This window comes from Oryzias latipes, chromosome 23 (genome assembly GCF_002234675.1).
Source record: "Oryzias latipes chromosome 23, ASM223467v1".
Lineage (NCBI taxonomy): Eukaryota > Metazoa > Chordata > Actinopteri > Beloniformes > Adrianichthyidae > Oryzias > Oryzias latipes.
This window is the reverse complement of record NC_019881.2, coordinates 20,470,172-20,493,467: the sequence shown is the minus strand read 5'-3', so window position 1 is coordinate 20,493,467 and position 23,296 is coordinate 20,470,172. Positions and strand designations below refer to the sequence as shown.

Sequence of the window (23,296 nt, the reverse complement as noted above, 5' to 3'; positions counted from 1 at the left end):
GTTACCTCGCTGGCGGCGTAAGTGTACAGGACTTTGTTCTTTATGACAAACCACAGCCGCTTCCACTGTTTCTTGTTGCCCTTTGACCTGTACAGGTAGCCACTCATGGAGGAGTTTTCTGTGTTTGCAGACACCTGGAACAACAAGAGATTTTCAAACACTAAAGCCTAACCCTTTAACGGCAAAAAGGTCGCCGCCAACACCTAGATAACACTCACTCTTTGACAGATCGTAACTCTTCAACTGTTTACGTGATCACAGTGAATCAGCTGATGTGGAGAAAAAGCGGCTTTGCGCCTTCATGCAACACTTTATGTTAGTAAAGTTTGAGTTTACTTTACGTTAATTTACTAACTTCCCATTAGTTTACTATCTTCACGTTAGTTTACTTTACTAACTATTCATTAGTTTACTTTATTAACTTCACAAAACTTATTTTAGTTTACTTTACTAACTACACGTTAGTTTTCTTTATTAACTTCACGTTACTTTACTAACTTTACGTTAGTTTACTTTACTAACTTTACGTTAGTGTTTTTTACAAACTTTACGTTACTTTACTAAATTCACGTTAGTTTACTTTACTACCTTCACATTAGTTTACTTCACTGACTTTACGTTACTTTACTAAATTTACGTCAGTTTGCTTTACTAACTTCACGTTGGTTTACTTTACTAACTTCATGTTACTTTACTAACCTCACAAACCTTACGTCAGTTTACTTTACGTTACATTATTAACTTTAGGTTAGTTTACTATATTCAAGTGAATTTACTCTACTAACTTTGAGTTTACTTAACTTGTGACTTTGCAACCTTACGTCAGTTTACTTTACCGATTTCACGTTACTTTACTAACTTCACGTTAGTTTACTAACTTTACGTTAGTTTACTAACTTTACGTTAGTTTACTTTACTAACTTCACGTTACTTTACTAACTTCACGTTAGTTTACTTTACTAACTTCACAAACCTTACGTCAGTTTACTTTACGTTACAGTATTAACTTTAGGTTAGTTTACTAACTTCAAGTGAATTTACTCTACTAACTTTGAGTTTACTTTACTTGTGACTTTGCAACCTTACGTCAGTTTACTTTACCGATTTCACGTTACTTTACTAACTTCACGTTAGTTTACTAACTTTACGTTAGTTTACTTTACTAACTTCACGTTAGTTTACTTTACTAACTTCACAAACCTTACGTCAGTTTCCTTTACGTTACATTATTAACTTTAGGTTAGTTTACTAGTTCAAGTGAATTTATTCTACTAACTTTGAGTTTACTTTACTTGTGACTTTGCAACCTTACGTCAGTTTACTTTACCGATTTCACGTTACTTTACTAACTTCACGTTAGTTTACTAACTTTACGTTAGTTTACTAACTTTACGTTGGTTTACTTTACTAACTTCACGTTAGTTTACTTTACTAACTTCACAAACCTTACGTCAGTTTACTTTACGTTACATTATTAACTTTAGGTTAGTTTACTTACTTCAAGTGAATTTACTCTACTAACTTTGAGTTTACTTTACTTGTGACTTTGCAACCTTACGTCAGTTTACTTTAGCGATTTCACGTTACTTCACTAACTTCACGTTAGTTTACTAACTTTACGTTAGTTTACTTTACTAACTTCACGTTACTTTACTAACTACACGTTACTTTACTTTACTAACTTCACAAACCTTACGTCAGTTTCCTTTACGTTACATTATTAACTTTAGGTTAGTTTACTAACTTCAAGTGAATTTATTCTACTAACTTTGAGTTTACTTTACTTGTGACTTTGCAACCTTACGTCAGTTTACTTTACCGATTTCACGTTACTTTACTAACTTCACGTTAGTTTACTTTACTAACTTCACAAACCTTACTTCAGTTTACTTTACGTTACATTATTAACTTTAGGTTAGTTTACTAACTTCAAGTGAATTTACTCTACTAACTTTGAGTTTACTTTACTTGTGACTTTGCAACCTTACGTCAGTTTACTTTACCGATTTCACGTTACTTTACTAACTTCACGTTAGTTTACTTTACTAACTTCATCTTACTTTACTAACCTCACAAACCTTACGTCAGTTTACTTTACGTTACATTATTAACTTTAGGTTAGTTTACTAACTTCAAGTGAATTTACTCTACTAACTTTGAGTTTACTTTACTTGTGACTTTGCAACCTTACGTCAGTTTACTTTACCGATTTCACGTTACTTTACTAACTTCACGTTAGTTTACTAACTTTACGTTAGTTTACTTTACTAACTTCACAAACCTTACGTCAGTTTACTTTACGTTACATTATTAACTTTAGGTTAGTTTACTAACTTCAAGTGAATTTACTCTACTAACTTTGAGTTTACTTTACTTCTGACTTTGCAACCTTACGTCAGTTTACTTTACGTTACATTATTAACTTTAGGTTAGTTTACTAAATTCAAGTGAATTTACTCTACTAACTTTGAGTTTACTTTACTTGTGACTTTGCAACCTTACGTCAGTTTACTTTACCGATTTCACGTTAGTTTACTAACTTTACGTTAGTTTACTAACTTTACGTTAGTTTACTTTACTAACTTCACGTTGGTTTACTTTACTAACTTCACGTTAGTTTACTTTACTAACTTCACAAACCTTACGTCAGTTTACTTTACGTTACATTATTAACTTTAGGTTAGTTTACTTACTTCAAGTGAATTTACTCTACTAACTTTGAGTTTACTTTACTTGTGACTTTGCAACCTTACGTCAGTTTACTTTAGCGATTTCACGTTACTTCACTAACTTCACGTTAGTTTACTAACTTTACGTTAGTTTACTTTACTAACTTCACGTTACTTTACTAACTTCACGTTACTTTACTTTACTAACTTCACAAACCTTACGTCAGTTTCCTTTACGTTACATTATTAACTTTAGGTTAGTTTACTAACTTCAAGTGAATTTATTCTACTAACTTTGAGTTTACTTTTCTTGTGACTTTGCAACCTTACGTCAGTTTACTTTACCGATTTCACGTTACTTTACTAACTTCACGTTAGTTTACTTTACTAACTTCACAAACCTTACTTCAGTTTACTTTACGTTACATTATTAACTTTAGGTTAGTTTACTAACTTCAAGTGAATTTACTCTACTAACTTTGAGTTTACTTTACTTGTGACTTTGCAACCTTACGTCAGTTTACTTTACCGATTTCACGTTACTTTACTAACTTCACGTTAGTTTACTTTACTAACTTCATCTTACTTTACTAACCTCACAAACCTTACGTCAGTTTACTTTACGTTACATTATTAACTTTAGGTTAGTTTACTAACTTCAAGTGAATTTACTCTACTAACTTTGAGTTAACTTTACTTCTGACTTTGCAACCTTACGTCAGTTTACTTTACTAACTTCATGTTACTTTATTTACTTTACACTAATTTACTAACTTAACATTTGTGTCCTTGCAAACTTTACGTTTTTTACTGAACTTTTTATCAAAGTCGCTTTTCTCCACAACAGAATGATCTAATTTACGTTGACTGCAGAAGCACGTCTACTGTAAAGTGCTGCATATCAGCATTAGGCTGCTTTTATCACCTTTAGAATCGTTGGAATTACATGAATTGCGTAAACGGTTAAAGAGCTACAGAGTTGTAAAGAATGTTAACACTGCAGCTACAGATCTGCTGTTTATGTGTTAACTAAAGGAAGAAGCTACAAGTTCACAGTCTTTACCTCTTTTAGCGCAGCAGGAATCTTCTTCTGCTTCCTGGTGAAGGAGAAAGCTCCAGACTTGATCGGAGACACTGAAGTCGAGGCGCATCGGTCACCTAAGCATTAAAAAAAAAAAAAAAAAAAATCTCTTTGTGAACTTCAATTTCTTTGAAAAACAAAATCACAAAACAAACAAGACTGACAAATTTCATACGACGTCAACAAGACAGAGATCAGACTGCTGCCAGCCAACTCTGTCAGATGTTTTGGAGCTTTGTGTTACCCGACCTCTCTAGCAGTGAGTTTCAAGAATTTGTTGTTTTTCCATCCACTGTGGTACCATAGTCTGTCCAAAATCGGGGAATAACATTTCACTTACTGTTCTCCTTCAGCTTGGCGAAACAGTGATCGCACACACGAGCCGGCTGGTTCTTCAAGTACTCCAGGTAGTACTTGTTGGTGGAACACGCTTGGCACACCACCTGTAGGAAACAGCACAGTGAGAAGGAGGGAAGTCCCACATGCGCTCAGTAAAGGACTGAGGCAAGAGGGGGGAGGAGCTGCAGACCTTCCCACAGGCGCGACAGTGATGCCTCCTCCAGGTGAGCGTGAACTCGCAGGTACAGATCATGCACATGGTGGCCCTCAAGTCCGGGATCCAGATGGGAGCTTTTGAACCCAAAGGGGCTCCGTTGTCGACAAAAACCTCTGCCTGGATTGGAGCAGAGTGGCGGTTAACGGGAACGCAGATCTGACGGTTTTACAGGCAGAGTTGCGTCTTCACCTCCTCCTGACTGCGGCTGGAAATGAAGGTTATTTTCTTCTTGGTGTAGTCGTCGATGGCTTTGGCGATTGCTTCCAGCCACTCATCTCTTTCTGTTGCTGAGCTGCAGCACAAAAGGCTACAGTTAAACTTGAGGTTTCTAAATGAATAAAATGAAGTACATGGCAGAAATCCAACCTGGCTGACAGGATGAAAGAGCGCTCCACGCTTTCAATGTTCAGCTCGTTCTGATAGGCTTCCTGGCTGGGTTTACTGACCTGAAAACACAGAAAACCAACAACAGCTGAAAGAAAACGTCAAAGGAATACAGGCCGCTAAAAATAAGGCTAAAGGACGAAAACTATAAGTAATCAAATCTTTTTCTAAATTCTAAACGCAACGCATAAGAATAAAAGTGAACTAAAATAGATAAAGAACACCAGAGAGAAAAGAAATCCCAGATTAAGTGTCTAACCTTCATTCCAGCCAGAGAGAGAACACTGTTGAGTTTGTACTGGCCAGACTGGACTGGGGTGGTGTACATGAGAGCATCGTTGAACTGGAAAAACAAAAGGAAAAAAAACACTTTCTTTGTTTGATTCAAGACATTTTTTACAGACGGCCTTTCAGCACTTTTTATGACTTCACATTGCAATTCAATTTTATCAGGTATCAAAATATTTTTCTATGAAAAGAATAAATCAAAGTAAGAAAATTCACAGAAAAAAAATGAAAAGACGAACAATGACTGAAAACAGATTCTTTTGATTAAATATCCCCATATATTTTTTACAGTGCATTGTGTTCGTTCTTATTGGCTGTTGAGCATTGTCAATCAATCTCCTCTATCCCGCATCTCTTATACAGAATGCGTTCAGTTTGCCAAATCCTCATATATCTTCAATCTTTGTTTTTCATTCTTTAATCCTGGACTTATTTTTCCATGAAAGTTTGAACTCTGAGAGTGAAAGCAGAGCCGAAGGTGGTTGGAGTCTAAAAAAGCAGAGGTTTCAAACATAAACTGGGTGTCCGTGTGCAAAAATGTCTTTACTCGGATCAAAGATGGCATTAGTATTGAACTGTGTACATGGGCGATGAAACAAATGTATCCCATTGTGAACTGCGCTCGGAAACCTCCTAAGGAGCGCATCCTGTCTACACGTGGCGTAAAAACCAGCGCATTCGTGAAATTGTTCACATGCACCACATTCGGATTAGCAATCGGCATAACCCACTCATCTTGATGGGAAGGAAACTTTGATCCGAATGAGCCTGATCGGGTCGGGGTATTCCGAAAGGCGTGTTTACAGGACGCATTTTTATTCTGACCAGGCTTTTCGTGTCCATGTGTCCATGTAAACGCAGATAATCTTTAGAGGGAAAAAAAAAGGTTCTACGCTGAAACAAAGTAAAAAGAAAAAATTGTTTTATTTTCAGTCTTGCAAGAAAAAAAATCTTATCAAGATAGTTTATCTGTGGCAAAATAATCTTAGTTTGAGAAAACGGGTCTAGAATTACTTTCTTAAAATAAGAAATCTTGGTAAGATTATTTTCTTACCCCATTGGTAGAGTTTTTTGCTTATTTAAAGAAGGTTTTTCCCATTTTCTGACTTTTTTCTTGTATTTTTGTTGTGTAAACACTTGATCATCTTTGAAACTATTGTAAAAGCGTTTCCAGCGGTCTTTTAACTAGGATTATACCTTTTTTTATAGACAAAACCCAAAAACCTGTTGTTATCTAGGACGTTTTCTAGACTTGCCGTGGTAGCTTCTACGTCACGGCGACAAGCTTTTTTTCAGCTTCTGCAAAGTCTAATTATTTCTGATAATGGACATTATCCTTTACTGAAATGAGATGGAGCTTAAAGAACATGGCGGTTACAACGACAACCACCGGATTTTCCGCTCACCAGAAAAAACATGCGCGGCTGCATGACTTTCCTGGACAGTTTCATCAGAGTTCCCTCCTTCAGAAACACCTGGGAAACACAAACAGTTGCTTTGAGCTGCAGCTACAAAGACAGAAAACAGGCAGAGTCCAGGATTTGTCACAGAAACGGAAAGCTTGGTGGACCTCCGGACCCAGACTGAATCTGGACTCACCCTGCCGGGCTGAACGATCTCATGGTGACCGTTGAGGCTGTACTGAATCTGCATCAGCTTCTGGAAGTTGTCCTGAAAGCAGAAGAGAAAGATGAGCAAAGAAATGTGGCCAAAGACGACCAAACACGGCTGTAGACGGAGTCTCACCCCCTGTTTCATGATGTCGTTGGCATGGTTGGCCACTTCCTTCACTATACTTAGAGCAGCTGAAGGTAGAAGAGAAAACAGGAGTTTGATGTGTGTTCAGTAAAAAAGAAAACACTGATTTCACCCTTTGACCTCTCACTTTGTGTGTCTTTGTAGTCCTCTGAGTCTTCTGGAAGGTTCTTCAGATAGTCTGTGAGAGCAGACAGACTTCAGCTTTAATATTTTTAAACACTTTTGTTCCAAAAAAACGCAGCAGGAGTGGATGAACAGGAGATTTTCTTCTGCTCTATTTTGGAAAGCAGAAGGATATCTAAAAGCCTTTTCTTCCATTTTCTGAAACACTGCAACTAGAAAAGTACAATTTTGCATATTTTTTCACATCTGGTGGCGACACTTATAGTCAGAATTAACCCCTAGCTCGGACTGGTCAGAGTTCTTTTTTAAATGTCTCATATGAACTGCAGAAGAAAGCTATGTGCTGATTCTCTTCACTCTATTCCCCCTATTCTTGCCATCCTGGTCAGACCTGCACGCCACAATTTTATGAAAACGGAAGCTTTCTTATGGTTTTATCTCCATAGCAACCATTTTGGACGTTGTTTGCTTTTGAGGGCGAGAGGCAGACACGCTGCCAAGGCCAACTCTAGGCTGATGTCATGAAATGGGCGGTGCCTCAGAGAGCAAGTCGTCTTACCTCTGAGTAGGAAAGTGAACGGTGAAAATAACTCATATTTCATGGAAAAATCATTCATCATTAAAGCTAATATGTATTATCATAAAAATATGGATATAGTTTACTCTGAAAGGCTTTAGAAAAGCGAGATTTAGGGCTTCAAGGATAGCTTATCTGTGTTTCCATATAAGATTCACCACTAGATGGTGCTGTGGTACAAGAAAAACTACTGTAAGAGTTGACTTAAGCTCCATGTCTCTCCTTGGGAGTTAACAAAACGGCATCAAGATGTTCCAGCCCCTCAGCAGCAGGACTGAGAGGATGAAACAAGTTGTTGGTACCTGTGAGCAGCAGCTGGTACTGCGGGATCCTCTGCACCGGTTTCAGCAGGTAGTGTTTCAGAGCCAGGCTGGCACATCGCGGACTCATCTGAGGCAGAACAAACGACAAAAAACACATTTTACACACACCCACATAGAAGAATCGTACAACATTTTGCATTTTCAGGGATGTCTAAACCAGTGTTTAGCCGAGGCACACTAATGTGGCGTCATTTATGTAAAAACATTTACCATCGCCAAGATTTAAAATCTGTGTTCATTCAAACAGGCCCTGATGAAACACTGAGAAAAGTTCCGCCCCTTCAACTGTCTCCACCAATCATTCGTGGAGCCTTAATCATACGTCATCAGTCTGACCAACCAGCAGTCCTCACTTCCTGGTTCCACTTGACTAGTAAAGTCTCTCAGTTCCAGCACAAATAAGAGCTAAAGCTGGTCTCTAGCGGCGTCAGAGCGTGGAAAAAGTGAACCAAATACCAAAGTTCAAAGACATGAGGCTGTCTGGCATCTGTGTTGGTTTTTGCACTACATCTCCCATGATGCATTGGGCCAGACATCACACTCTTTGGTCCAAGGCATCTTTCTAACTGAAACACTTTTCTAATAACATCTGTTTGAAGGACAAATTCTGTCCCTTTTGAAAATTTTAAAGTTAAGCTTAAATAGAAGTAATAACAATATTAAAGAAACAGGATTAAGGCCAAGTGGCCAAAAGACACATTTCACAAACAATTTATTCACCCAAAAAGAAATAAAATGTTTTTTTTAAAGTTTTCAAAGACATAATTTTTGATTAATACAAAAGAAAAACTACTAAAACTTCAACATGTTAACTTTTTAACCGAACATAAACATGAATATAAAGTTGGTCTTTGTGATGTGATCATATATTCAATAATTTAGAGTTGCCAATCAACCTATGAAGCATGTTTTTGGACAGTGGGAGGAAGCCGGAGATCGCGGAGAAAACCCACGCATACACGGGGAGAACATGCAAACTCCACACAGAAAGGTCCCCCATTGATGTTGTGTTTTTCATGTCCCCCAGCCGGGACTTGAACCGGGGGCCTTCTTGCTGTGAGGCAAGAGCGCTAACCACTGCGCCACCGTGATCATATAATAACGTTAGAAAAATAAATCACTGTTTAGAAAGAAATATTATTGTTTTTTTGTTAGGTTAAATGAAACAGAATATTAGTAAACTGGAGGGAAAAACAAATACCAGGGCAAAATTGTAAATTGTTTAGTGGAAAATTATTTTTAAAAACTGTCATGACTTGTAATACAAGATTTAGAAAAAAACAGCTGAAACTTCCAGCGTTTTCTCTCTCAATTATTGCAAAAAATGCGCTTGCGATTGTGGAGGGACTGTACATCAATTCAGACTTTGGAGTTTCTCCTTATTTTTTTTTAATTTTACATTTTTGCACACTGCTGTGCCGTGGGATTTTTGTCAAGGAAAAAGTCTACATTGGCTTAAAACAAGGCTGAAAAACACTGCTCTAAACCCCCTGATTTAAAAAGGTTTGCTATCTCACTTCAAAGCTCTAAAAAGGCCAAATAATGTCAAATTAAATACGATAATATTCTACATTTGATGATCATAGCAGGTAAATAACATCAGGGTTTGAAATCCACCTCAAATTCTCGGACAACTGCAGCAAATCCCAGGTTTTTGCGGCACTGCTCGTCCAGCAGAGCCACGTTGTTGTCGAACTGGCGGATGTAGGTGGAGTACATCTTCAGGTACGGACCCTTCTGGACGAAGATGTCGGCCAGCCTCTGGTGGTCGCTCCTGTTAGCACACAGACGAAAACAATCATTTCCATCGTTGAATTCGCTCGGGCCCTGAAATGAACATTTTTTTTATTCCTATTGTAAGGACACAGAGAAAACTTGAAGCGGTTCTCACGGTTTTTCCTTTTTCAAATTTGGTCCGTTTGTTAAGGAAGAGTGAAAAACGTCCCATTCGTGAGAAGAATTTGTCATTTTTTCAACAGAAAAGTCATTTCTGACTCAACAGCCGTTTGGCTTAAAAATCCATCAACAAGCTCCAAATAAAACAGAGTTCAGCAGCTGAGCTTAAAAAAAACTAATCTGAGAATTCAAAAACACCATCATGAAGGAGGTGGGATTATTTCCACTAAATCTGAAAGCAAAACTCCAAATAAAAGCTGTTTAAACTGTGTTTCCAGCATATTTATGTTAAACAAATAACACTGACATAAGATAGACTGATCCAGGATTACATAAGTATAAATATGTTTTTAGCTTTATGTGACAAGGTGTGATATATTTAAGGTAAATGCTCAGCTATCATCTGTTCATCCTTTCAGATGGAAACATGGTTGAGGAATAAATTGAAAACAAGCATAAGAGCAATATGTGGCCTTACACCCCCACACACACACACACTCACACACACACACACACACACACACTCACACATACGGTTGAGATCATTCCTCTTTGCATCCAGGCGCTGAGATACTAAAAGGTTAATTCAGACCAGATCTTCACAGCATTTTTTCTTTGCACATCAGTTTTTTTGGGACCATTTTTCTGATTTATTTATATTTATTTAAGGAGTTAAAGAAAAAGTTCAAAGGTCTGCTGCAGAAAACCACACCCGCAGGATGAAATGCAGCAACGCGCCCTAAAGCTTCAAGGCCGTGTCGCACATTTTGCACCAATGAAACTTCGCTCTTTCATGATACACGTAATCAACAAGTGTTTCTTGCATTTGTGGATGTGTGCAGATGTCCGTTGATGTCGTGTCATTTTGTTTCTTTGCAGGCTGGCTGTGACTCCGCCCATTCACCTGTGCTCGTGTTGAGCAGTCACAGCTAACTGCACTTTGCCGATAATTCTCCATCAGCCTTAAGTATCAGCTGGTTCTGTGTTCCAGCTGTGCTCTTCCTGGCTTAATGCTTTGACATTAAACCCTTTGGACTTGCTGCATGGCGGTTTGTGGTTCTTTCCTGCATTTGGGTTTCCACCGGGTCTTTACGTGAATTCGGTTTTGAGCTGTTCGGAATGTTTGGTCGGCTGAGAATAACGCAGTTTACACGTATTTCACATAGTTTATACATAGTTTTAACGTAAATCTTACGCAAGAGTGAGATTTTTGCGAGACTTATACGCGAATTTGTGGCTTTCCACCAACAGACTTTTCACGTATGTACCACAGATGTGTAACTTTTACATCAATATGTAATTAACACAGAGATCACTAATGAGTGGCATATAACCAGAGCAATAATCCCGCACGGTTCATGTACTTTGTACTTTTCCCGTGGTACATTCATGATGCATCTGTGAAAATTTCACGTAAAGACCACAACTTTTGTATCTGTGGCTGTGTGAGGCGGCGTTTAGTCCCGTGGACCTGTAGATAGGATGTTTGGGCCTGTGGGGGGGTCATAGTGAGGAGCAGTTGCATTTAAAGGGGAGCGCAGGTGAGGCTCATATGGCAACCTCATGGAATACTTTAAAAAGAAATTGGGAGGGACCCTTGTCATGCATGTGGTGAGAGTATTTTTGAAGTACTTTTAAGGGTCACTTGCGAGCCCTGTACCGGTTTGCCCCTTTTTTGTCCTCATCCATCCGTAAGGGAAGTTGTGACAAAGGCATTAACTGAATCTATTGAAGGAATGCCAACTATAAACCAGAAGTTTGTTTATGTATCCATAGACAGCGTTTACACTAAGTGTCAGTAGGACGTTGTCATGGTAAAGACTCAAAAGATCCCTCTTCTTGTGGTTCTTTAAACCAATGTAGGATTTGTGTGTGTACCAGTGTCCAACTCTCTCCTCCAGCTCTCTCAGCAGGTCTTTGTTGAGCTGGTACAACTGAGGCAGGTAGTACAAGATCTGATTGAGGATCCGCTCATCCACCACCGGCTTTCCATTTTGACGGGTTGCCTTGGCAACTGCATCCCGAAAGTCCTGAAAGGATACACATGGATGTTGAATTCTGTAGTTTCCAAGCAGAAACACACACACACACACACACACGTGGAGCTGTCCAGATAGAGTCCGCTGCTGCACAGGAACACCTGGTTATCACCTCATTAACTGTCTGCCACTCGTCCCCCTTTCTCCCCACACCTCTACATGTATGTCATGACCCATCTGACTCAGCGCTTTGGCTCCGTCCAGCGTGCCAATACACACACGGACCTGGAAGGAAGCTGGGAGGCTAGCGGGATTCGAACGTCCGGGTTCGCTCGACTTCATCCACAGCTGAAATCACTGCACTAATCATGTCTAAAAACGGCCACAACAGGCTGCTTTACAGGAGAAACACATACATTGCGCAACAATAAAGCCTATTTTCTTTCTTCTATGTGTTTCCATCATGAGTGTTCTCTTCTAACTGGACTAATGTGACAAATCTAAGCTGAACAATGGCTAACACTAAGCCAAGCCAACATCCCTTAAATACACAAAAATATGCATGTGGAGGAAACTTCTAAACAGAAACACTGGAGTTCTTTTGTTTTTTTACAGTTTCAGGTGAAAAAAATTTCTTTGTGATTCAAGCAAACACTTTTGGAATGTGAAAACACCTGTTAGCAGTAATATGCTAACGAAAATTAGCATACAGTAACTTTTTTGTTCCACGTGAAGATTGCTTGGATGGTATTTTTTAGACAGTTAAATGGAGAACACTTATCATAATGTGCTTTCATCACACACAGAATTATTAGATGAAAGATATCTGATACGTGCCAACTTGTAGGTTTTTTCAGCAGACTCCTGGCCAGTTAAAACACTCCTTGATTTCAGAAACCTCTAAGTAGGTGCGTTTCTATTACACGTATGCGCAAAACTTTAACGAAATGTGGAAAAAAAAAAACAATTTCTCACTTACACTGTTTCCATTCAATCCGGATTATGTGATTAAAAACAAACCAACTCACATGAAAAGTCAATAAAAACACGGAGACAGACGTGAACAATGATTTGCAGCAGATGCATCCAAACGTCTGTCACTGGCTGGGTGATGACTTCTTGTGGCGCCCGCTCTGCAGTGGCCACGGCAGCCAGTTCCTACCAAGAAGCTTATTGCTATCTACAAACTGGCTACATTTGGTCAGACGAATCTTTAAAATAAAAATAAAAATGTTTCCATTGTGAAAACACTTTTGAAATAGTTTTGCAAAATATATCAATTTTGATCTGCCTCAAAAACCTTCTCCAAGCACCAATTTTTTTTTCGAAATTAAAAAAAAAATGCAGTGTTTCCATTTGGCAAATTTATTATCGCAAATCCAATTTGCACAATTTAATAGTCGATGGAAATTCTTTGATTTACCATGACTCTTCAACCGTTAACACAGTTTATGTGTCATTTATATGCAACACTTTACAGTAGTGAGGTGTTTGTGTTTACGCAAATAACTAATAACCAACCGATTCTGATTTCTGTTGGAAATATGTTAACTCTGTAAGGTGTTGATGACTTACGGTAGTTCAGAGAGTGTGTCTGATTTTCTCTGGTTTTGGTTTTGTTTTACTTTTGTAACTTCTACAAGGTATGTGTGGAGTGTCAGCATTTCTGCTGACCTTACAAAACCACCACCTCTAAAATTCTCCAACACACACTACCAGCAGCCTCAGATGGATTCAGCATGGAGAAGGAAAACATGTCAGCTGGAGGACCGACCACAAGTATGCAGCATGGACTCCCCGGCTCACCTCACGACCGTGTGCGGCCACGCCGCCATTCGTTTAAAGCCCCGATAGATTTGGAGGTCGTCTTTATGGCCTGAGGAAGCAGCTGCATCTGGGAGAAGAATGTGACCTGACCTGCTCTTGGTCAAACCTTGCCCCCCACCCCCCCATCAAGACCAACTTACTATAAGGTGCCATGCATACGAAGAGAATGGACAGCTGGACCCTCAATGCAATGACAAAATCTTCATATGTTATTTTTAAGGCCATAAACAAGAAAAATGTCTTTTAAGAAGATTTACTGGTTTGTTACATAATTGAAGAACTTTAGTTTGTACATAAAAGTCTTTATTCTTTGGCTTAGACATATATTGAGTGTTTTCTTATAAGCTAAAGTAACACATTTGGCATGTTTGTCGTCGACTAAAGACCAAAGACTTCATGTTCCTAACCGTCTGTGGTCCAGTGGACCCTTACTTTACCACAGGTAAACTTTTTTACGGTTTCTGTCTTACAATTCATTGTGTTTTGTGTCCTGATTGGTTGTAGACTGTTGTCAATCAATATTCTCCATTCTTTTTCTCTTGTACAGTGCAGAATTTGTAACATGTATCTTCTATTCTGATTTGTTTTTGTTCTATAGTACTGGGCATATTTTTCTTGGAATTTCGAGAGTTTAAACGAGAGACAAAAGTGTAAAAATGTCTGCAGGGAGAGTTTTTCCTGCCTTAAAACCAAAGATGAATACTTTGATGCAGATTCCGCCGATCACAGCTTATTTTTAGAATCATGCTCTCTGTGATAAAGGAGAGACCTCTGTACACGCAAGTGGAAACACAACAGACAAAAACTGACTTCACATAAATCCTTTTCTTTTTCAGGGTTGTCGGTTTTACTGGTCTTACATTGGAGTAAATTATCAAAGTGATTTTTATTGTTTTCTGGTGTTTTCTCATTGAAAAAATGATTGACAGTGTTAAATTTCTCAGAAGTACTATTTCCCTCTTTTTTCTGCTGAATATAAATCTAGATAAAAACATAATCGGTAACATCAAACAGCCTCTGGGATCAGCTTGGGAACCATTTGGTGGTTTAACCCCAGTATAACCTCTTCATGCTGAGTGTCAAGCAAGGCGGCATTGGGTCCCATTTTTACAGTCTTTGGTGTGACCAGACCGTGGTTTTGAACTCACGACCTCCGGGACCACTGAGCTCCCATGTACAGAGTATATCCAAAAAGTTGAAAATGACATTCAGGGACAAAAAAAAATTCAGATTTTACTGGTGTTAATCTGATTTTTTAAGCTTAAGGCAATAACCTGTTTTAAACCAGGCAGATCTTTTTTTTTATATAGTTAAATTTGTTTGACACGGACATTAAACTCTGTCTGAAGATCAAAATCAGAGTTTGTCATATTTCTGATAGAGACTTTGCCGCAGTTCCTCTGATTATAACCCTTCTATATTCTACTATTTTCAATTTGTAAGAAATCTTTAAAGTTACAATATGTGTGCTACCAAAAAAAATCTACCTTCATGTGAGTATTCTAGCAGAGTTCACAAAGCTGGAATAGTTTCATAAGATCCTGTAGACACATTTATGGCATTAGGTCTTGTTATTCATTTAAAAAATACAACTTTGGACCAGTAAGCCAATGAGAAGACAGCTGGTACAAAGCAGCTATTTCATTACCCTTCTATTTGTCCTAACTGAAGTTAAACCAATCACAATAGGCATGACATCAGCAGAGGCGGGACTTCAACCAAAACAGTTCAAATATGTGGAGAAGTGAGGGGAGCAAATAATATTGACTTCATTTGAGCTTTTTTGAACTAGTGTAGTTATTATTGCTGATGTAAAGATGCATTATTGTGAATAAAATGTGTGTTTTAATACACCAAACACCTTCTGATTGAGCCACCACCTTCAAGACACCCGATCATCCAGCAACTTTCAAACGTTTCAAATAAACTTTTAGCAGATTGTCAAACCTCTAATCACAATTAAGATCTGTGAGGCCACAAAAGCACAAGAACATCAACAGACCATAAGTATGTCTCTGTAATCACAGCTGAGCAGAACGATGACACTTACAATATGGAGAAGCTTCAGGACGTCCACAAACCTGATAAAAAAGCACAAATCCATCAGTCATAAACCATTCCAGCACACGAGGGGCAGCAGGATTTGGTTGGTTTTCTTTGCTCTGAGGCACTCACACTTTCTCTGAGCTCATGATTTCCTGGGCGATGTGCACCACCTTCTTCCTCTTCATCTCATCCTCCTGCTGGAAGATCAGAAACACAAACAGTGAGGAGACTCCCCAAAGGTGCAAACACCTCAACAGGTGAGCGTTCACTCACAGCTTCGCTGCAAACAACCATTACTGGATTTATTCGACTTTCTCTCGGACTTAAATGGGCAGCAGCTGCTCTGTCTCCATCTGTCCTGCTGACTCTGTTTGCTGCTAGATGGTAATGGGTGTGTGTGTGTGTGTGTGTGTGTGTGCATGGGGGGGGGGTCTGAGTGACTTAAATTGGGCAGCGACCTTGGCCCCCGGTTGTGCCCACTGATTGTTCTGGAGCTTGAGCTTGTGATACGCCAGAGTCCCCGGAGGCGTCACACAGGGTTGTTGACAGTATCGTGGAGAGGGTCACAAAGGACGAACACTCAACCAGGGAGCTATTCCTGAACCTGCAGCCCCCCCCCCACCCCCACCCACTGACTGGGGTAACACGCACAAACCCGCGAGGCTGCAGCCGCTGGAGTCCCGTCCCATGAGCGGTAGAGGATTGACGTTTGAAGGGAGTCTGTCTGTGCGGCACCGCAGAAACCTTTTGGTCCCAACAACCATTTTTGGGCTCTACACTTTGTGTCGTCCAGTGTGTATTTTTTTCCATCTGAGAGCGCGAGTGTGTGCTTTCCTGCACACATAAAGTGGGGCAATTAGTCAGGCACCAATTGTGCAAGTTCTCCCACTTAAAAAGATAAGAGAGGCCTGTAATTTCCAGGTATAACTCAACTATGACAGACATAATGAGAAAAAAGCCAGAAAATCACATTGTCTGATTCTTAAAGAATTTATTTGTAAATTATGGTGGAAAATAAGTATTTGGTCACCTATAAATAAGCCAGATTTCTGGCTCTCAGAGACCTGTAACTTCTTCTGTAAGAGGATCCTCTGTCCTCCAGTGGTTACCTGTATTAATGGCTCCTGTTTGAGCTGGTTACCTACATAAAAGACGCCTGTCCACAACCTCAAACAGTCCCACTCCAAACTCCACCACACCAGAAACAACATTATTGACGACTGAATCTGTAACAAGTAAGCAGCTTGGTGTAAAGAAATCAACTGTGGTAGCAATTACTAGGAAATGGAAAACATACAAGACCACTGAGAATCTCCCTCCATCTCTCTGCAAGATCTCACCCCCGTGGGGTCAAAATGATCACAGGAACGATGAGCAAAAATCCCAGAACTCCTCGTGGGACCTAGTAAATAACGTGCAAAGAGCTGGGACCAAAGTAACAAAAGCTACCATCAGTAACACACTACGCCACCAGGGACTCAACCCCTGCAGTGCCAGACGTGTCCCCCCCACTAAAGCCAGTAGATGTGCAGCCCCGTCTAAAGTTCGCTAGAGAGCGCAAGCATCTGTATTATTATTATGACTTTTTTTTTACCTGGCTAGTTTATAAATCGATCAAAGATAAAATTTTGAAAATAAATCACGAGTTTTTGAATTTTCCAAGTGACATTGAGTTTTTGGATTGAATTTTATTCTTCCTCACATGAACAAAGTCACTCGTCATGGCAGCTCAAAGAAAAAAAAACAAGTTATAGTACAATTACAACTATCGGACCAAACAAGCAAAGAAGAAAATAGATACAAGAATGATTGTGCAAATGTGTGCAGATTTTGTGCATATTTGGATGAGCTGGTCATGCAGACGAGTCGTGCAGTCTGATGGCGGTGGGAATGAAAAGACCTGGAGTAGCGCTCGTCTGAGTCTGTCGCTGAAGGAACTTCTCAGTCCCTCCACGGTTGTCTGCAGCGCTTGAGAGCTGTGGTTTGTGATGGAACTGAGCTCGGTCAACATCCTCCTCTCACCCACAGAGTCCAGGGAGAAGCCCAGGACAGAGGTGGACATGTTGATGAGCTCACCTCAGACAGGTGTGTTTCTGCTTCAGTTTAGCACATCAGCCGGGTCATTCTGGCTCGGTAGCTTCAAGTGTTAACTAGACTTAGCTCCTATAGACTAAGGCAGAGGTGGGCACTGAGGGCCGCATTCCTGCATGTTTTCCAGCATACCCTGCTCTGGCATGTTCTAATTGGCTGGACACACCTGAACCAGGTAATCAGCCATGAGTAGGGCAAGATTATTGGCTGGACACACCTGAACCAGGTAATCAGCCATGAGTAGGGCAAGACTATCTGGAAATCATGCAGACACACCGGCCCTCGAGGCTTGGAATTGCCCACCCCTGGACTAAGGTCATATGTTCCCACGCAAAGAAATGAATTTTTCCTCAAAAAAATGTGAAATTATTTTCCAGTTCTAGAAAAACGTATCAAAATAATACAGCATGGCCGTCTCCAACACTTCAGTACAAATAATAATAAATCAAGAGAGTCCTGGACCTCCTTAAATTCTGCCACAATGATTTAGAAACGCACAAACCTCTGTGCTTCTTAGAAAACTGTGAGTTATATTGCCTCAGCTGTATTACATTACGCCCTTCTGCAATGACAAATCCTACACAAGAGACTTCCTGACAGGAACGATCTCTGGATCCAAGAGAAAACTGTTGTTGTGATGGGGAACGGCACTTTTGACTCAGCTTTTTTAAAACTGCAAGCTGGAGCTCCTTCTTTACAACATGTATGTCCTAAATTGTGTTAAGAAAATATATAAACATCAAAATGAGCTAAATTCATCACGATTGTTAAAATCATGAAGGTGAGACGACTCTGATAGCTGTATTTTATTGGAGCCAACAACAAATATAATCAAAAACTCTTAGTTATAGCTCCATACCGAGCAATACAGTTTTTGGTGCTATCTCAATAAGGAAGATCTACCTTGAAACAGATACGCTGAGTTGTTATGTCACTCATAGCTAAATAGCCTGCCTTTCTTTTTAGCCAATCACATCCATATTTAAGACTGCCAGCTCTCCTCCACTCTTTTCTTCATATGCACTTTTTTCTGTTTCACAAAGAAATCTTTCCTGGACTTCCTAGTATCTCTATTGACATAAAACCCTTGTTATGCCTAATCTTGAACCTAAATGTGTAATATTTTCGTGACGTGTTGTAAAAGTGCTATATAAATAAAGGTTGATTTGATTTGAATGCTGTATACTGTGTATTAATGTAACACTTTCCATGTTTATTAAAGGCAACAAGAATCAAATTAGAGGAAATTTAATCAAACTGATTGGATTTAGTTTAAAAAAGCTTTTGCATCGTCCAACAAAGCTGCAGTCAATAACCAATCAGGTTTCAGCAAGCAGGAAGTGACTCTTCTAACACCACGAGTGAAGCTCCAAGTCATTTTCTGGCAAACATTAGCCAACAGAATTCAGCCTGAGATTCAGATCTGAGATGTGATGAAGACATCAGCCTGACCCTCATCATCCAAACAGCACCTTAAGAGATTATGGTCACTTTAGCAACTCCGTCTGGGCTCACACTTATGAATATATGTGTTTGTTGGTGAGTGTTTAAGCTAAAAGGTCTGATGATTCATTTAAAAAGCAGAGGAGACTGTTTCTCCTGGGGTGACCACACACAGATGTTCAAAGGAACAGGCCGGCGCCGTAAACCGGAATCCAGCTTTTACCGGCTGAGTCACCGGCTTTGAGGAGCACGGAGATGATCAGTCATCATCGCAAACACCTCAGCTTTAATGTCACAACTCCTTCAAGACTCCGATTGAACTGCAGCACCTGTCTGTCGGCCTCGTCCAGGTGCTCTTTGCTGCAGGTGGAGCTGTTGTCTTCTTCATCTGAGCTGTGCATCTCCTCCTCCTCTTCCTCGGAATGGACATCGTACTCCAAGCAGCTGCTGTTTGCCACAACACAAAGAAAAAACGGACTGTGAGACACAGACAAAAGGGGCGGCCTTACTTCAAAAAAATGGTGTTTGAAAGACAAACAGGGCAGGGCTGCAGACCCCCCCCCCCCCCCCCCCAAAAAAAAAAAAGAAAGAAAGAAAAACAACCTCCTGCAACAAATAAAAGATTAACTGATGCTTGAGCAACATGGTGGAAACAGCCACAGAGCAAACTGTGCAAATAATGAGTCAATACGGTCAAATGACCACAGGTCTGGTTAAGAGGAGGCTAGAAGATGGAGATCAAAGAAAAACAACAATGGAGACGGAGGCGTGGTGGAACGCTCAGAAGCAGAGCGCATGGCGCTACGCTAACACCAGTGGAACAAGTGTGACGTCACCCATAGAAACCAAATGAAGTCAATTCAGTCGCCTTCTTTTTGGGACCCAGACGCCAACTTTTTTAGATTTATTTTTATATTCCGGACACCAACATGTTTGACCAAATGCCAGTAAACAGCGATTGGTCCAAGTCGGTCATCTTTCCAGGGTAAAACTGAACTAAAAGAAGAATTAAATGAAACATTTAAGGCTAAAGTCTTTAGAACTTTAACATTTTGCCCTTTTTACATTCATATTTTTTACTTCAAGTGATTTTTTTTTTAGAGGAACGTTTTAATCCACATTATAATTATATTGTGGTGCCAGAAACGAATCCATAAAAACATTTTTACTTCTCATTTGAACCTTTGCGTCAAACAACACAGGTTCGATTCCTTCCACCGGGACGTTGCCTGTCAACCGACAGTCCCTTCTCATCTGAAGAAGCGGGACGATGTCTGGAATGACAACTACGCTCAAACTCCAGAAATGCTCCTCTCCAATCCTGGCTGGCGTCGAGCGGGGGGGCTCGACGCCTCCATTTCCTTTGCAGTTTTTCACCTTAAACCCCCAGAACACGCTCTCTCCCTCTTTGTCCTCCTTCTCTGTCTCTGCAGTGGAGAAATCCAGCCCTGTGGGTCAGGCACAGAGCGCCGCTTGTTTACAGCTCCGGGCTGCTTACATAAACCTAACGGGCCAAGATGCCTGGCAAAAACACTACAGATTCCCTCCGACCGGCTCTGCATACCAGACAGCATTAAGAAGCAGAGCACATCCTGAATGTTTGCACCCTGACCCCGTCACTTGGAGAGTCCTGTTGTGAGCAGAAGAGGCAAAAAATGCCACAAAAAAAACAACAATCATGAATGCAACACGCATGAAAACTGATGCTCAGGGGTCTGCAGAGCTCTGAAACTACAAATCTAGTAAATGTCAATTCAGGAAAGTTCTGTGAGAAAATGAAAAGTTCTGCAGCTCTGAAGCAGCTCGTTGTTTTGGTTTGAGCTGTCAGGTTTTTGAAAAAGAAGCAGACGACAAATTCATTAGATTAAACAATTCCAAATGGATCCCAGCGGGACAAGAAACCTGCAACCTAAAGGCAACAGTTTGAACTTGAAACATTTTTTTATAACATCTAATATCAACGCATTAAATAACGCACTTCTCTGAGATGTATCCAGTTACTGAGGAGGAAAAAAAAACCTGTTTGTTTTGTTGTAGGCAATTCAAACAGATCCACTTTGATCTCCCAGGTTCAAGTTTTTAAATAAAGTGAGAATGAAAATTTAAAAAATGTAGGCAATTATCGGTGATAACCGTCTCCCGTTAGAAATAAGCCGACCGGTTTCGATCCAGATTCCAGGTCAGACGAGGAAAACAAAGACGTCCGTGGATTTGGTCGTCTATCGGTGGATGCATCAGAATGGAGCGGAGCAGGGAGCTGGTGGCCTGGCCCGGGCCGGGCCGGGCCGGCGTTGATTTTCAATGTCACAAATACGATCTTTTTTTTTCGTCTGCTCCTAATTCACCACAATTTAAATAAAGAAATAAATAAAAGTTTAGGCTCAATTGGTTTAATATATGACCTCCATCGTGAGAAAAATGCCACAAGAACATGTTTCAATAGACTGAGCAAAAAACCTGTTTGGATTAGAAAATACACAATTGAGCCGTATCAATTAAGATTAAAACAGCAATTATGAAAAAGAATGTAATCGTCAAGAAAACTTGATTTTGCGGCAGAACCCACAAATTCCATTTTTTTTAAATTCTTTAGTTTTATTATTTTTTGGCCACTGTTAATTTCTCCTACTCAAAACGAACAACAACCAAAAAAGTCCAATTAACCTTAAAAGTCCAGAATAAAATTGTTCTGGAGTTCTCCAGGGTTAAGACTAGAATGTCTCAAATCTAAAGAAAAGTAGGAGAATGAACTAGGAGAGCGTGTGGTTGATGTTCCCGCGCTGCTGAGTCAGCTGGTGTTAAAGCAGCTGGAGGTTTTAGGAGTCCAGAGGAAAAAGGTTTTATGAGGATTTAGTTTAGAGAGTTTCAGAAAAAAACAAAGTGACCATCGAGGTTAATGTAGAGCCCTGCAACTATTGGCTTTCACACAACAAAAAGTCATATTAAGATTTATATTTAATAAATCAAAGAGCTGCAGAAGTTTTCTCCCTGAACGTTTTCCCTTTTCCATGTTTATTTTACGTTTGATTTGTCATCTTTATTTGGGCAGATGACAAATGGTAGATTTACTCAAACTGCAGCTAGAAGGAAAAAGCCAGAGAGCGATGAGGTTAAGACGAGGGTAAACGCGGTGCGAGGGCGGCCGGGCTGCGGAGGAGGAGGCTGGTGGTTTATTTTCCCAGTTCTACAGAGCGGTGTGGCGTTTTTCTGCGATTCTCAGACATTTCCTGCTCCGGCCGCTGAAAATAACCCACAGGAAAACAGGCCGGCTTCGCTGCACATCCACGCTCTGCTCAAACCCAACGCCACAGCCTGCGAGGTAAACGAACCTGTGCAGCCTGGACACAGCCTAGAGGGCAGAGGTCAACGCTGTTTGTAGCTCACATCCACTTTCAGGCTCTTTTTCTCTCCTAAGCTAACAAAGACAAAGCATTCCTATTTGTTTGGGAAAGTCTACTGCCCAAAATCACCTGAGATGGAACTCAGATGCCTCAGATGCCCCTCCCACTACCCGCTGTGCTGTTTAACGGTGGTCTCCAACCTTTTTCAGGCCGGACAACACTTTCACAGTGCGTACAAGGAGGATGTGGGAGTCCGATGTTTTTTAAACTTTTGTTCACTAGATTTCCTGTAGGAATGATTCAAATGTGAACTAGATTTTCCTTTATCCCATAATTGTCAAAGTGGAAGCTCAAAAATCAAGCGCCAACTTCAGCCTCGTCTGAATTTTAAAGTGTAACAAGAACAAAAAGTTCATTAAAACTGGACTTCTGTAAATTTATTAAACGTGAATCCATAATTTGTGCAACTTTATTAGCAGCATCCTCGTAACATTAGACAGATGGTTGCCGAATATTTTGCACTACTATTATGGTCTGTAAACTATCCACATTTGGAGTACAGACTACTGGTTTTTGTCTGTGCAGTGCAGCTTTCTTTTATTTTGAAGTCCACGGCTCTTCTTCCGTTTCCTCTCTGGCTCTTTTCTGCACAAAGAAACTTTCCAAATATGTTTGTTTTTTGTCAACTCTGCTAGATTGGGGGGGTTCAATTTAGCGGTTGGCGCAGCCGCTTTGAGGAAGTAGCGGATGGATTTAAGACACGTGACTGAGCGACTTGACATGTGTCAAGAATGACGGATGTGATGATGGATCCACATTAAAACTTCCTTCAGAATCAGATGATGAATAAAGTGGAACAAATGTAGGTTGTGTTTTTACCAGCTGTCCCACAGAGGGTTGGGGACCACTGCTGC

General features: G+C 40.1%; 1 protein-coding gene across 3 annotated transcripts in view; it reads right to left on the bottom strand.

Annotated features, from left to right (window-relative positions):
- The window catches only part of LOC101165435 (FYVE, RhoGEF and PH domain-containing protein 6), a 31,134-nt gene that overhangs the window by 2,523 nt on the left and 5,315 nt on the right, over positions 1-23,296 (bottom strand). Inside the window, exons 3-19 of one of the 3 annotated variants that reach the window (XM_011491292.2) lie at positions 19,371-19,488; positions 15,637-15,704; positions 15,512-15,542; positions 11,534-11,685; positions 9,377-9,533; positions 7,739-7,826; positions 6,864-6,914; positions 6,725-6,783; positions 6,578-6,649; positions 6,385-6,453; positions 4,950-5,033; positions 4,673-4,752; positions 4,496-4,598; positions 4,280-4,423; positions 4,091-4,193; positions 3,733-3,827; positions 6-134 (exon numbers count right to left, since the gene is read on the bottom strand). In XM_011491292.2, coding sequence (XP_011489594.1) covers positions 6-134; positions 3,733-3,827; positions 4,091-4,193; positions 4,280-4,423; positions 4,496-4,598; positions 4,673-4,752; positions 4,950-5,033; positions 6,385-6,453; positions 6,578-6,649; positions 6,725-6,783; positions 6,864-6,914; positions 7,739-7,826; positions 9,377-9,533; positions 11,534-11,685; positions 15,512-15,542; positions 15,637-15,704; positions 19,371-19,488 — 1,603 coding nt within the window. The remainder of the gene's footprint in view (positions 1-5; positions 135-3,732; positions 3,828-4,090; positions 4,194-4,279; positions 4,424-4,495; positions 4,599-4,672; positions 4,753-4,949; positions 5,034-6,384; positions 6,454-6,577; positions 6,650-6,724; positions 6,784-6,863; positions 6,915-7,738; positions 7,827-9,376; positions 9,534-11,533; positions 11,686-15,511; positions 15,543-15,636; positions 15,705-19,370; positions 19,489-23,296) is intronic. The other 2 variants (XM_011491293.3, XM_020714125.2) reach the window with 2 other exon arrangements.